Source organism: Galeopterus variegatus, unplaced genomic scaffold, assembly GCF_000696425.1.
Source record: "Galeopterus variegatus unplaced genomic scaffold, G_variegatus-3.0.2 Scaffold1551, whole genome shotgun sequence".
NCBI classification, from domain to species: domain Eukaryota; kingdom Metazoa; phylum Chordata; class Mammalia; order Dermoptera; family Cynocephalidae; genus Galeopterus; species Galeopterus variegatus.
The window spans coordinates 29,780-43,503 of NW_007727662.1; the positions used below are offsets into that span (position 1 = coordinate 29,780).

The window sequence follows — 13,724 nt, forward strand, 5'->3', positions numbered from 1 at the left end:
TTAGCAGCTTTCTGTGAAGCATCTCCATGAACATAGTCAGTAACAACTTGTCCAAGGCCCCTAAAGAAAAAAAAAACATAGCACAAATGAAAAATCACAAGTGAAGTTAGAAGTCTATACAGATAACTTGGCTGCAAGAAAACAGTCAGGTTTGAAATGCAATGGTTCTATCTGCCATTCCAATGTTAGCTTGTTTAGAGGATTCTAGGTAGCCATTTTTGTAGGTGAAATTATTTCTATACTTTTTTTGAGATGCTAAACCAAAGCAATTCTGGTAATAAGAATCATAAGCCAAAATGAAGGAACCAAGAGTTTCCTAATAGTGTGATAAAGACATCTTCCTATTCTTTTGATTCAATTTTCCAGTCATTTATATCTGAGACAGTAACTAATTTCTATTCTATTTACAAAATCTTATGGGCCGGCCCGTGGCTCACTCGGGAGAGTGCGGTGCTGATAACACCAAGGCCATGGGTTCGGATCCCTATATAGGGATGGCCGGTTAGCTCACTTGGGAGAGTGTGGTGCTGATAACACCAAGGCCATGGGTTCGGATCCCTATATAGGGATGGCCGGTTAGCTCACTTGGGAGAGTGTGGTGCTGATAACACCAAGGCCATGGGTTCGGATCCCTATATAGGGATGGCCGGTTAGCTCACTTGGGAGAGTGTGGTGCTGATAACACCAAGGCCATGGGTTCGGATCCCTATATAGGGATGGCCGGTTAGCTCACTTGGGAGAGTGTGGTGCTGATAACACCAAGGCCATGGGTTCGGATCCCTATATAGGGATGGCCGGTTAGCTCACTTGGGAGAGTGTGGTGCTGATAACACCAAGGCCATGGGTTCGGATCCCTATATAGGGATGGCCGGTTAGCTCACTTGGGAGAGTGTGGTGCTGATAACACCAAGGCCATGGGTTCGGATCCCTATATAGGGATGGCCGGTTAGCTCACTTGGGAGAGTGTGGTGCTGATAACACCAAGGCCATGGGTTCGGATCCCTATATAGGGATGGCCGGTTAGCTCACTTGGGAGAGTGTGGTGCTGATAACACCAAGGCCATGGGTTCGGATCCCTATATAGGGATCCGAACCCATGGCCTTGGTGTTATCAGCACCACACTCTCCCAAGTGAGCCATAGGCCGGCCCCTTCTACAAAGTTCTCATTAATTCAAAAATAATTTACTAAGCGGATACAGTATTATGTGCCAAAACTGTAATAAATGTTGGGACTACAGTAAATAAGATAGCATCCCTGCCCTTATGGGCAAACATTCTAGAGAAGGAGAAAGAAAAAGTAAATATATATATTTTATATATAAATATGCTATAAAGAAACATTTAGAAAGAATGACCTGAATGAGAAGACATTCTAAATAAAAGTGACAATGACCCTGGCATCTCTGAAAAATGGTAAGGAGGTTGGTGTGGCTGGAGCACATGAGTGAAGTAGAGATCATTGGAAGGAAGGGGCAGACTACATAGGGCCTTGAAGGTCACAATAAGGAGTCTGAATTTCATTTGAAATATGATAGGAAACCATTGATACCTTTTAAGCCAGTAATACACTCAGTAAGGAATGACCTAATTTTACTATTTTTTATAGCAGTTTTATTGAGACATAATTCATGTACCATAAAACTTATCCTTTTAAGTGTACAATCCAGTGGTTCACAGAGCTGTGTAACCATCATCACTATTTAATTCCACAACAATTTCATCAGCCCAAAAAGAAACTCTCTACTCATTAGTTCATAACTCAAAAACTAATTTGCTTTCTGTCTCCACAGATTTGCCTTTTCTGGACATTTTATATAAATGAGATCATACAATATGTGTCTTTTGTACCAAGCTTCTTTCACTTAGCAAAATGTTTTCAATATTCACTCATATTATAGCATGTATTAATACTTCATTCCTTGTATGGCCAAATAATATTCCATTGTATGAATAAGTCATATTTTATTTAGATATTCATCAGTTGATAGACATTTAAATTGTTTCCACTTTCTGGCTATTATAAATAATGGTACCATGATCATTCCTGTGCAAGTTTTTATGTGGACACATGTTTTCAGTTCTCTTCAGTATATACCTAAAAGTAGAATTGGAAGTCATATAGTAACTCCATGTTTAATTTTTTGTTGGAACTGCCAAACTGTTTTCCCAAGTGGCTGCAATGTTTTACATTCCCAGCAAAAATGTATGAGGGTTCCAACTTCTTTATATCCTTGGCAACACGGGTTATTGTCTGTCTCTTATAATAGTTATTCTAGTGGGTGTAAAGTGGTATCTCATTATGGTTTTGATTTGCCTTTCTCTAATGACAAATGATGCTGAGCAATTTCTCATGTCCTTTTGTATATTTTCTATGGAAAATGTAATTTCACTTTTTAAAAGATCTCTCTAGCTGTAGTGTAGGAAATTGACACTGCAGGCAGGGGAAGGGGGCAAAAACAGATAGAAAACTAGTTAAAAGGCACCAGAAGTAGCCTAGGCAAGACTGTTGACTTAACCTAGGCTGGTGACAGGAAAGATGGTGTGAAGTAAGAACTCAAGCCATGTTTTGGACAGAAAACTAACAGAAAGAACTGATGGATTAGATGTGGAGTAAGACAAAAAGAACTACCTAGAATGACTCCTAGGATTTTTAGCTTGAGCAACAAAATTTAACTGAGGAGGAAGTTTTGAGGGGAAATCAAGAGAGATTTGGGGAGAAAAGAGTGATCTGAGCAATGTTAAATTTGGGTTGACCATAACACATCCAAGTGGTACATCAATTAGACAACTGGATATACAAGCATGCAAATCAGGAAAAGAAGTCAGATCTAAGCTCGCCTAGGGAAAGTGTATAAACACAGAAATTAAGAATGCTCAGACTGAGTCCTGAGAACCTTATCATTCAGAGGTTAGACAAGAGAAAGACCTGGCAGAGGAGATATCTATGGCACCTCAAAAGCCAAAGAAAAGTAATTTAAAAGAGAAAATGGTCAATTGAGTTGAATGCTGATGAAAGCTCAAATGTAGCATAGAGAATTGACAACTGGATTCAGAAAGATGAAGGTCTTTGATGACCTTGGTAAGAATGATTTAAGTTAAACCAGAGAGAAGTCCAATGAAAACAGGTTAAAAGAGATTGGATACTGAGGAACTAGAGCAATTATAATTATAGACAACTTTTCCAAGTAAGTTTTTTTCTGTGAAAAGAAACAGAATTAGCAAAGCAAGTGGAGGAGAAAAGAGAATCAAGAAGTCAACTAATAAAATGTGTTTCTTTAGAACTATTCTCTTACTCTGATTTGTCATTAATTTAGATATATCACCTTCCAAGAAACACACTTAGAGAAATATTACTGTACTTGTAGTCTAATATTTCACATGCACCTGGAATCCTTTATTTTGAAAGGTCTATCTGGTACAAAGACTAATTCTCCTAATCAACTCTAGAAACTAGGTTAAGTAAAACCCTTTTTAACATTAGCTAGAGGGGGCTGGCTGGGTAGCTCAGTTGGTTATAGTGTGGTGCTGATAATACCAAGGTCCAGGGTTTGATACCTATACCAGCCAGCTGCCAAAAAAAGAGATAACATTAGGTAGAAAATGGTTCGGACAAGTCACTTAACCTCCCTGGGGTTTAATTTCCGTATCTGAAAAATGAATGGTTTGTTTAAGATACTCCCCCAAATCCTTCTACTTTTAACAATCCAAAAGCGCCTCCCACCTCTTCCCAATGACATCATATTGTTCTTGCAAAACGGCATAAAAGAAACAACTCAAGGAACACAACCTGTCATTTCCACTCCTTTTAGAAGATTCATTAACTTACAGTCTTAAGAATTATACCAGATAAAACAAATAGAAACTGAGTATTCACTGACTGCTATTGTTCTAGGCACTAGAGATACAACAGCAAACAAAAACAGTAAAAAAAAAAAAAAAAATGCATGTATCATAGTAAAGGGGCAAGACTAAACTTAGGTGATAAAACTATGACAAAACACAAGGAAGTAATTACTATAAGTCAGGATAATGGTTCCTGACTGTGGGGAGGTAGCGGATGGGAGGGTGTAAGGTGGAGCAGTTATATCTGAGATGGACCACAAGGAAGAAGCTTCTGAAATAGGTGGCAAAGTTCCATTTTTTGACCTGAGTGGTATTACCCTTATAATGATTCATTAAACCACAGACTGATTCTTGTGATTTTCCGTACCTGTGCTTTCATTCGGGAGGGTGGGGTGGACAACAAATAATACACAAAATAATAAACAGATGATGTAGTACCCTAGAAGGTAGTAAGTGCTACTGAGAAAAATAAAACAGGAGAGAGAGATAAGGAATGTCAGGAAGGACACTGCAATTTTGAGTATTTTGAATGAGTGGTTAGGAAAGGCTTGTTGAGAAGGTAACATTTAACTTCTGAAGGAGATGAGGGAAGAAGCCAATTATATAACTAGAAAGAAAGAGTTTCAAGCAGAAGGAATAGGAGTAAAGCCCTGAGGCCTGGAGGGTTCTGGCATTTCGAGGAATATCAAGGAAGGCAGTGCAAATGAGGAATAGAATAGTTGGAGATGAGGGAAGTAACAGGAAGCCAGATCACGTAGCATCTATAGACCACTGTAAGAATTCTGACTTTCAGTTTGAGTTAAGATGAGGAGACGAAGTGTTTTAAAAGGGGAATGTCTTGTTCTAACTTAACATTTTAACAGGACCACTGAGGCTGCTGTGTTGGGAACAGACACAAAGGGGATCCGTTAGGAGACTACTACTGGAGGCAAGCATAATGACCAGGTTTGAGGCTTGAACAGATAGAAGAACGAATATACCATTAATTCAGGTGGGTTCAAGAGTGCAGGAGGAACAGATTTGGGGAGATCAGGAACTCAGGTTTATAACATGTTACACTTGTATTCAAAATGGTATCAGATATGGAAATAAAGACATCGAATAGGCAGATGGATATATAAATTGGGCATATAAATATTTTATATATATTTTAAAATTTCCTGCAGGCCTTATGTATCTTAATGAACTTCTCCCTCATATGTAATACATGAGACAAGCTTACAGCAAACAAAGTGAGTAATACTGAAGGAACCGCTGTACTTGCCAGTGACTATGGAGAGTGAGGGCTGCAGCCAGGGAGTAGTCCATCGCGGAGGAAGGATTCAAATAAGCAGCTGGAAGCAGGCCCAGGAGCAAAACACTGACAACCCTCTCACTGGTCCAGTGGAGAGATGCAGCCTTGGAACCAGCTACAAAAAGGACCAGATTCATAAGAATTAAGGGGGTGAAACACACATCTCTCACATTCAAAATTTGCCACAAAATAACCCAAACTGACAAACAACATATATGATTTAACTCTGGAGAGTCAGACATAAAAACAGATAATTGAGAAAGAGCTATCTTCCTTCTTTGAAATCTTTTACCATAAGAATGTCTCAATGCCTACACGTTGATTAGAAGACAGATCCGCTTTGCTTATAGGCAAGAAAATGGACAAACTATCTCTGCAGAATTAAGCCAGTCTTGAACTTCAGTGAAGTGGACAAATACCTTATGAATATGTTAGTGACACCTGATGAACTCCTTTAAAACATTACTTGTTTATTTACACCTTTTAATTTTGAAAGTAATGTGACTATCCTCCCAAATCAAAGTTAAACCAGCCAACTCAAAAAGAAACAAAGTTCTGATGTCATCTTTTAGGATCATGATCCTTCTTGTGTCCCATTACTGATAAATAGCCCAAAACAGATATGGAACGTGAAAACTTACCTTTAAGTAAGTGAAAAACAATATGGGCTTTTAAACAATTCTTTGAAAAGCTCTATCTTTTTTTGGTTACAGACCCCTTTGGGAATTTAACAAAAAGGAGGGAGCTTCCTCCCAGAAAAATGTGCATGCACGCATACATAAAAATCTAGGTATACAACTTCAGGGGCTTTCCTTCAGCCCCATATACTCCCAAGTTAAAACCACTCTGCTAAATTGAACTGAACTAAGCAAAGGAATTCCAGAAACAAAAACTTCTCAAAGATAGAAAGTTCTAAAAAGCAGAAAAACTAGATTTGCCTAATCTCTCATAACTCGGATGCAACTGTAAGTGGTTGACTTAAAAATCAAGAGAAATTTTTTTTTTTTTTTTTGTGACAGGTAAGGGGATCGGAACCCTTGGATTGGTGTTGCCTGCTCCGCGCTCAGCCAGTGAGGCTCCGCGCTCAGCCAGTGAGCGCACCGGCCATCCCTATATAGGATCCGAACCTGCGGCCTCAGCACTACCAGTGCTGCTGTGCTCCCAGCATTGCACTCTCCCGAGTGAGCCACGGTTTCGGCCCAGAAATTTTTTTTATTTATTTTTATTTTTTTCCTTTTTGTCTTTTTTCGTGACCGGCAACAGATCGCAACCCTCAGTGTCGCGCCCGTACCGGACCGGGACCGGCAACGGGATCGCAACCCTCGGTGTCGCGCCCACACCTCGCTCAGCCAGTGAGCGGCCGGTCTGTATGTGGGATCCGAACCCTCGGCGGGAGCGCTGCCACACTCCCAAGCGGCGCACTGTAGCGGTGCGCCACTGGGCCGGCCGCCAGAAATTTTTAATCTCTATAAAATACTGACCTCTCCAGACTTCAAAAATGGAAATACAGTTAACTAATTATCCACCTACAGATTTACTAAGACTAATTTTAATAATTTCTAAACAGTATTCATCTAGGAAATGCCATGACTTTAAATCAACCTAAAAATATAAGCAAGTAAATTATATCTATAAATACACATGATGCAGTCCACAAGATATGACTTTTCAAATGTTTACTATTCTCAATTATCCATATCAGGCTCCTACCCATTAGCTAAATAAATAAGAGTGACTGAGCTATACTGAGCAGATTCTTCCTATATAGCTATTTGCTTTTAAAGAAAATTTAAGGGCCAGCCCGTGGCTCACTCAGGAGAGTGTGGTGCTGATAACTCCAAGGCCACGCGTTCAGATCCCATATAGGGATGGCCGGTTAGCTCACTAGGTGAGCATGGTGCTGACAGCACCAAGCCAAGGGTTAAGATCCCCTTACTGGTCATCTTTTGGAAAAAAAAAAAAAAGAAAGAAAGAAAGAAAGAAAATTTAAAAAATTTTTAAAGATCTAGGACAAAAGGTTTTCTATGAGTGTAAATGGCATCATTCAACTATGCTGGCACTGTCTGTCCAAAGCTGTAAACTAGGTCCTCATTTGACAGAGTTGGATACAAGAGGCGTTCCCCTCCTCCTCCGACCCCCCATGCAGCAAGTCCTGCTAAAGGCATAATAATTAGTCCAGGTGAAGATAGCCAGAGCACAGAAAGCAGCAGCGATGGAGAGAACATACAGATGCAGCCTTGGAACCAGAATGGCGGCTGGGTGAGAGGTGAATGTGCTGTGCTCCCCACCATCCTGGGGTAGGTCCATCCTGGAGAAATGCTGAGACATGAGCAGGTCTCACCACTGGAGCTCGAAGAAACAGAGCTGAGGAAAGAGACATTTAGGGGGATCATAAGAACCTGTCCTTTAACAGGATTGACAGACTTTCTAAATGACTATAAGCAAGCTACTTAACTCTAAATAGGAGATACCATCTCATCTGTAAAATGATGACAGCATCTATTTCACTGGGTTACTGTTAAGTCAGACTAAGTAGCCATTTGAAAGACTTAAGAATCAATAAATCACTTATTAATTAATTTTTTTTTTTTAAAAAAGATGACCGGTAAGGGGATCTTAACCCTTGACTTGGTGTTGTCAGCACCACGCTCAGCCACTGAGCAAACCGGCCATCCCTATACAGGATCCTCCCATATAGGGATGGCCGGTTAGCTCACTAGGTGAGCATGGTGCTGACAGCACCAAGCCAAGGGTTAAGATCCCCTTACTGGTCATCTTTTGGAAAAAAAAAAGAAAGAAAGAAAGAAAGAAAATTTAAAAAATTTTTAAAGATCTAGGACAAAAGGTTTTCTATGAGTGTAAATGGCATCATTCAACTATGCTGGCACTGTCTGTCCAAAGCTGTAAACTAGGTCCTCATTTGACAGAGTTGGATACAAGAGGCGTTCCCCTCCTCCTCCGACCCCCCATGCAGCAAGTCCTGCTAAAGGCATAATAATTAGTCCAGGTGAAGATAGCCAGAGCACAGAAAGCAGCAGCGATGGAGAGAACATACAATGGCGGCTGGGTGAGAGGTGAATGTGCTGTGCTCCCCACCATCCTGGGGTAGGTCCATCCTGGAGAAATGCTGAGACATGAGCAGGTCTCACCACTGGAGCTCGAAGAAACAGAGCTGAGGAAAGAGACATTTAGGGGGATCATAAGAACCTGTCCTTTAACAGGATTGACAGACTTTCTAAATGACTATAAGCAAGCTACTTAACTCTAAATAGGAGATACCATCTCATCTGTAAAATGATGACAGCATCTATTTCACTGGGTTACTGTTAAGTCAGACTAAGTAGCCATTTGAAAGACTTAAGAATCAATAAATCACTTATTAATTAATTTTTTTTTTTTAAAAAAGATGACCGGTAAGGGGATCTTAACCCTTGACTTGGTGTTGTCAGCACCACGCTCAGCCACTGAGCAAACCGGCCATCCCTATACAGGATCCGAACCCGGGGCCTTGGTGTTATCAGCACCGCACTCTCCCGAGTGAGTCACGGGCCGGCCCAAATCACTTATTAATTTTAAAAAATAAATGGCAGCCTCTTTCTCTTTCCATTTATTCATCTAGTCATCCAGCGAACGTTTACTACACCCAAGATTACGCTCTGCACTGTAGCAAGAGAAATAAAAAACAAAGTCTTTGCCCTCAATGAATTCAGTCCCACACAACGTTCACCTATTACCTTCTTCCATCTCCACTTACACTCTTGAACCCATCCCATTCTGCCCGCTTCTGGATCCTGCCTCTTGGTTAAAAATAAACAGATCTAAGTTCATGCAGCTGTACCACTTACTAGCTATGAGACTGTGGGCAACTAAGTTAAATAGCCTCTCTAAGCCCCACTTCCCTCATTTGTAAGGTAGAAATAACAGCACTTTCTTCACAATACTCTGTTGAAAATTAAATGAAATAATATATGCAAAAGGCGTAGCACAGTTTCCAGAATATTAACAGCACTCAAAAAAAGGCAATTTCTGCTTATTTTCTATCCTGTGTCCTTAACTTCTCCTTCCTTCCCTTTGGCCATTTTCCCTTGATCCCATGTCCTGTAACTAATACCCATGCACTCTTTAGCTTGCTCTTTCTTCCTTCTCTTTCCAACCTTGCTTTTTTAAAATGTTGTCTAAAACATCTCTACTTGCTCACTTCCCAATCATTCTTCAACTCTGACTCTGATTTATATCCTCACCATAGCTGCTTTGGTAGGTCACCAACGATCTCCAAGAGGCCATATTCAACCGGTACTGTTCAGCTTTAATCTTATTAGGCCATTTTGCATCACCTGGCATTAGCAGCCTCTCCTCCCTTTTTTTCTCTGACAGAACTCTCTCCTAGTTCTCCTTCTGATTCTCTGTCCCATATCAGTGTCCTCTAGCATTCATTCTTAAATGTTGGTTTTCCCAGGATTCTGTCATCTGTCCATTTCTCTCTTCATTCCCTATGCCCACCTCAGGCCATTTCTTCCACTCTCATGGTTTCACTTACTGCCTATAAGCTGATAACACCCAAATCTGTTTCTCCAGCCCTGATATCTCTCCAGAGTTTCAGAAGTTTAACTTCCTGCTAAGCCTCTCCACTGAGACACCTACAATCTCCTCAAATTCACCATGCCAAAAAGTGAAATCATCATTCAACTCACCTTCTCATCCAAACTTGTTTCCCGTTTCCATGTTCCCCACTTTATTTAATGACACCCCACACATGCTTTAACCTAACCCAGTAATCTGGAAGTCACGAAAGACTTTTCCCCTAAACTCAACGACCAAATCTTCTTACTATATCTCCTAAAAATTTCTTGAGACAATCTTCTTCCCTTTTTACTACTTTCCAAGTTCAGGACTTCACCTTGCCTGCACTATTAGGATGGTATCCTATCTTGTCTCCCTGATTAAACTCAACGACCAAATCTTCTTACTATATCTCCTAAAAATTTCTTGAGACAATCTTCTTCTCTTTTTACTACTTTCCAAGTTCAGGACTTCACCTTGCCTGCACTATTAGGATGGTATCCTATCTTGTCTCCCTGATTTGTGTCTTAGCCTTCCCCATCTCTGATAATGGCCATTCACCACATTGTTACCAAAGTGGTCAGTCTAAACTGCAAACCCATGTCAAACCTTTTAATGTGTGGACTACCCTCCACACATCAGGTAAAGTGCACACTCCTTATCAGGACAAGTTATTCTGTGATTTGGTTCCAGTTCGCCTTTCCAGACTCATCTCACTTCTCACATTGATCGTCACGCTGTAATAATATCCAATTCGTTTTGTTTTGTTGAATATCATGCAGTTTCTATGCTTTCATCATTGCTTTTGCTCATCGCAGTAGCTCTAACTGTAACACCCGTCTTTCCTTGGACTTCTATATCCCCAAGACTCAAAACAGACGGCGTAATCCTTCCAAAACACAGAGCTAAAAACATTCCTTCTCTGGGTTCCCATAACAATTTATGTACAGCACAACAGTTTTTGCTTATGTTAAATTACACTTACATGTATTTTCTCTATAAGAATGAAAAAGCTCTTTGAAAGCAAGAGCTGTTTTGTTCACATTTGTATCCCAGCCTTACTACAGTGCCTGGTATAACATAAATGCCCACTTAAATGATTATCGAATTGATCCTCCCCCCAACCCCAATGCACCAACACCGGGGGAAATGGGTAAAACCAGGCATTGAGACTCAGCTACTAATCCCCATTTCCGATTCAGGGTGGAAGCATTCTAAGGACAGTGAATGGGGAGAAAAAGAGAACTCCTATGTGGAATAGCTTCAGCAGAACTCTAACTTCCAGAAGGAGCTCTCTTTCAGATTACTGCATCATCAGGTCAACCGAGAGCAGGGGAGATAACGCGCTCGGGTGAACATGTGGGCCCGTAGACAACAGCAGTCACTGCTGCGATTTGGGCAGGTGCCTGAGCGGCCCAAGGGAAGAAAGAGGGATTCTCTTCTCCTCAAGGTGCCTCATCACCCGGCAGACGAGTCCCCACTCCACTCCCCTTCTCTTCCCCGGCTGGAGGCTGCGCTAAACACCTCCGACTGCCAGGACCCCTCACCTCGGCCTCCTTGGGCACTGCAAAGGACACTCAACCTCCAAAGAGTCGACATCCCGCTTCTGAGGGCTCAAGGTCACCCACCAACCCGGAAGCAGTTAGTTATGCGACAACTCCCACCCCACAAGGACGAAAGAAAACCCGCAGGAAGAGAACAACACTGGGTGAACCGGAAGTCGGGAGGCGGTAGGCCCGCCGCGCATGCGCACACGCGCTCGTCGGCAGGGCCTCTGGCCTCTTACCAACGATGGCGGAGCTGGGTGAGGCGGACGAAGCGGAGTTACAGCGCCTGGTGGCGGCCGAACAACAGAAGGCGCAGTTCACTGCACAGGTGTGGGGACGGGGACCAGCCTTGGAGGGTGGAGGGAAAGGAGGGTGAATGTATAGGGCCCAGGACCAGCGGAGCTCTGTGTATTTGCGGCTCGGTGAGGCCACCAGGTGCTCGAATCCGGTTGCGCCCCATTTCTCTCACAAATGAGACGAGTCCCGGCTCTGCTGCTTCTGGTGATCGGTAGTGCTCAGGTGCCCGCGAAGGAAGCGCAGCGTGGGGAAGGAGGAGGTGTAAAACAAGGCGAAAGGTTTGGGAGACGCAAGAGCACGGAAACTTTGCTAGCCGGCGACCTGTCTTGGCTGGCGTTCCGAACACTTGGTTCTAATCCTGCCTCTGCCCCCTGCGGGCCACGTGCCTCTAGACAAGACACCTATCCACTGTGAGTTTTGGCTTCGCCATTGCCTACTGCTTCACTAGATTGTGAAGATCATATGCCATAATGTATTTGAAAATGAAGCACTAGAACGTTATTGGATAAAGGTGAGATCTGAAGTAGTCAGTGTAGACTGTTGGTTTAGAACAAGGGTTTTGGAGCCTAAAGGCATGGTTCGAACCCTGGCGTGACCCCTTGCTGGCTGCAGGACCTTGGACCCATTGATTAACCACGCCTCTTAAATGGAGGTAATGATGGCCATCTTTTAGGACTTTAGAATTGAGTGACTACTTAGTGCCCGGCCTTCCACAAATAAGCTGTAGGTAAATGGTTACTTTCTCCCTGGGATTGAGGTTGAGGAGGGCAAAGGGGGTGAGGCAGTGCGCGGATGAGCAGCAAGAACTCTGGTTAGAAACCTTGGGGTCCTGAACAGTCTGAATGTGCACACATTTTATGCCTATGTGCTCACTTTTCTAGGGAGTGGATCCATAACCTTCATCGAATTCTTAAATATGTCCATGAGGCAAAAAGGTTAAGAACTTAAGAACTACTCTCTAGGGGATAGGTTCAGAATGAGATGAGTGCAGCTGTTTGGAGGAATGAATTCGTACCCTACCTTCCCAGTTTACACTGGTGCTAGCTGCTTTAGGGAACATAAAAGGTATTAGTTCTGAGAATTTAGAGTCTATAGGGATGAGGATTTGGGCTATACTGGTGACAAAGTGAAGAAAGAGGAGAGCCCAAAGTGACTCCATGGTTTGTTGACTGAAGGTGTTTTTGTCAGGTGACAGAAAACGAGAAGGAAATAAGGAAATGGACAGTTAGGCCTATCTGCAGACCCCATTGGTTACTATTTTTCTTTCCTCTTAGGTCCATCACTTCATGGAGCTATGCTGGGATAAATGTGTGGAAAAGCCAGGGAATCGCCTAGACTCTCGCACTGAAAATTGTCTCTCTAGCTGTGTGGACCGCTTCATTGACACTACTCTTGCCATCACCAGTCGGTTTGCCCAGATTGTACAGAAAGGAGGGCAATAGGCCATCCCCTGGGAGAATGACAGAGGAAGCAAAGAACTTGTTATTAAGCAGACTGAAGAGCCAGTAGGAGGTTGTCAACCCATTGTCAGGTTAGCATCAGGCTGTTACCAAGTCTGTTGGTGCTAAAAAGTAGGGGATCAAATGTTCAAAAAGTGAAACTTATTTATTTGGAATTCCGAAATTCCAATTTGTATTGCATCAGTTATTCAATAAATGTGAATTCTCCAACTTTTTTTTTTAATCCCATTTTGGGATTTAATAGATATTGCTAGTTGGTAAGAACACTAAAAATAAATGTTCCACAGCCAGTAATGCAAATGGCAGACTGTATTCTTTTTTTTTTAAAAGGTGACCAGTAAGGGGATCTTAACCCTTAACTTGGTGTTGTCAGCACCACACTCTCCCAAGTGAGCTAACCGGCCATCCCTATATAGGGATCCAAACCTTGGTGTTATCAGCACCACACTCTCCCAAGTGAGCCATGGGCTGGCCCTGGGAGACTGTATGTTTTGAAGAGCCACCCTAAACCATAGTTAACAGGGTTGGAATAACCATCAAAGACTTCACCTAAGGCATAGAAGAGAATTTGGGGTTGAGAAAGGTGAGGAACAGAAAACAGCTTTATTGCTTATTCATAACCAAGGTAAACATGGCAAAAAAAAAAAAAAAAAAAAAAAAAAAGAACAGGCAAGATGTGTATTCCTTGGGAAAGAAATAAGCCTGCTAGTTTGGGAGGAGGA

The 13,724-nt window shown here is 42.1% G+C and overlaps 2 protein-coding genes across 2 annotated transcripts in view; one reads left to right on the forward strand and one right to left on the reverse strand.

The window, feature by feature from the left end:
* Nucleotides 1-11,383, reverse strand: part of SDHD (succinate dehydrogenase complex, subunit D, integral membrane protein) — an 18,794-nt gene extending 7,411 nt beyond the window's left edge. Inside the window, exons 1-3 of the mRNA XM_008577596.1 lie at nt 11,246-11,383; nt 8,194-8,310; nt 5,109-5,253 (exon numbers count right to left, since the gene is read on the reverse strand). Of these exons, the coding sequence (XP_008575818.1) occupies nt 5,109-5,253; nt 8,194-8,310; nt 11,246-11,297 (314 nt within the window). The 5' untranslated portion in view covers nt 11,298-11,383. The remainder of the gene's footprint in view (nt 1-5,108; nt 5,254-8,193; nt 8,311-11,245) is intronic.
* A 68-nt stretch (nt 11,384-11,451) lies between these two features.
* Nucleotides 11,452-13,296, forward strand: TIMM8B (translocase of inner mitochondrial membrane 8 homolog B (yeast)). Its single transcript, XM_008577598.1, has 2 exons — nt 11,452-11,573; nt 12,817-13,296. Exons 1-2 carry the CDS (start codon nt 11,490-11,492, stop codon nt 12,982-12,984), a joined length of 252 nt encoding a protein of 83 aa, XP_008575820.1. The 5' UTR covers nt 11,452-11,489; the 3' UTR covers nt 12,985-13,296.
* The last annotated feature ends 428 nt before the right edge of the window (nt 13,297-13,724 follow it).

Coding starts and splice junctions, on each gene's coding strand:
- TIMM8B (XM_008577598.1), top strand. CDS start 11,490: ATGGCGGAGCTGGGTGAGGCGGACGAAGCGGAGTTACAGCGCCTGGTG. Junction 11,574..12,816: donor AGGCGCAGTTCACTGCACAG/GTGTGGGGACGG, acceptor CTTTCCTCTTAG/GTCCATCACTTCATGGAGCT.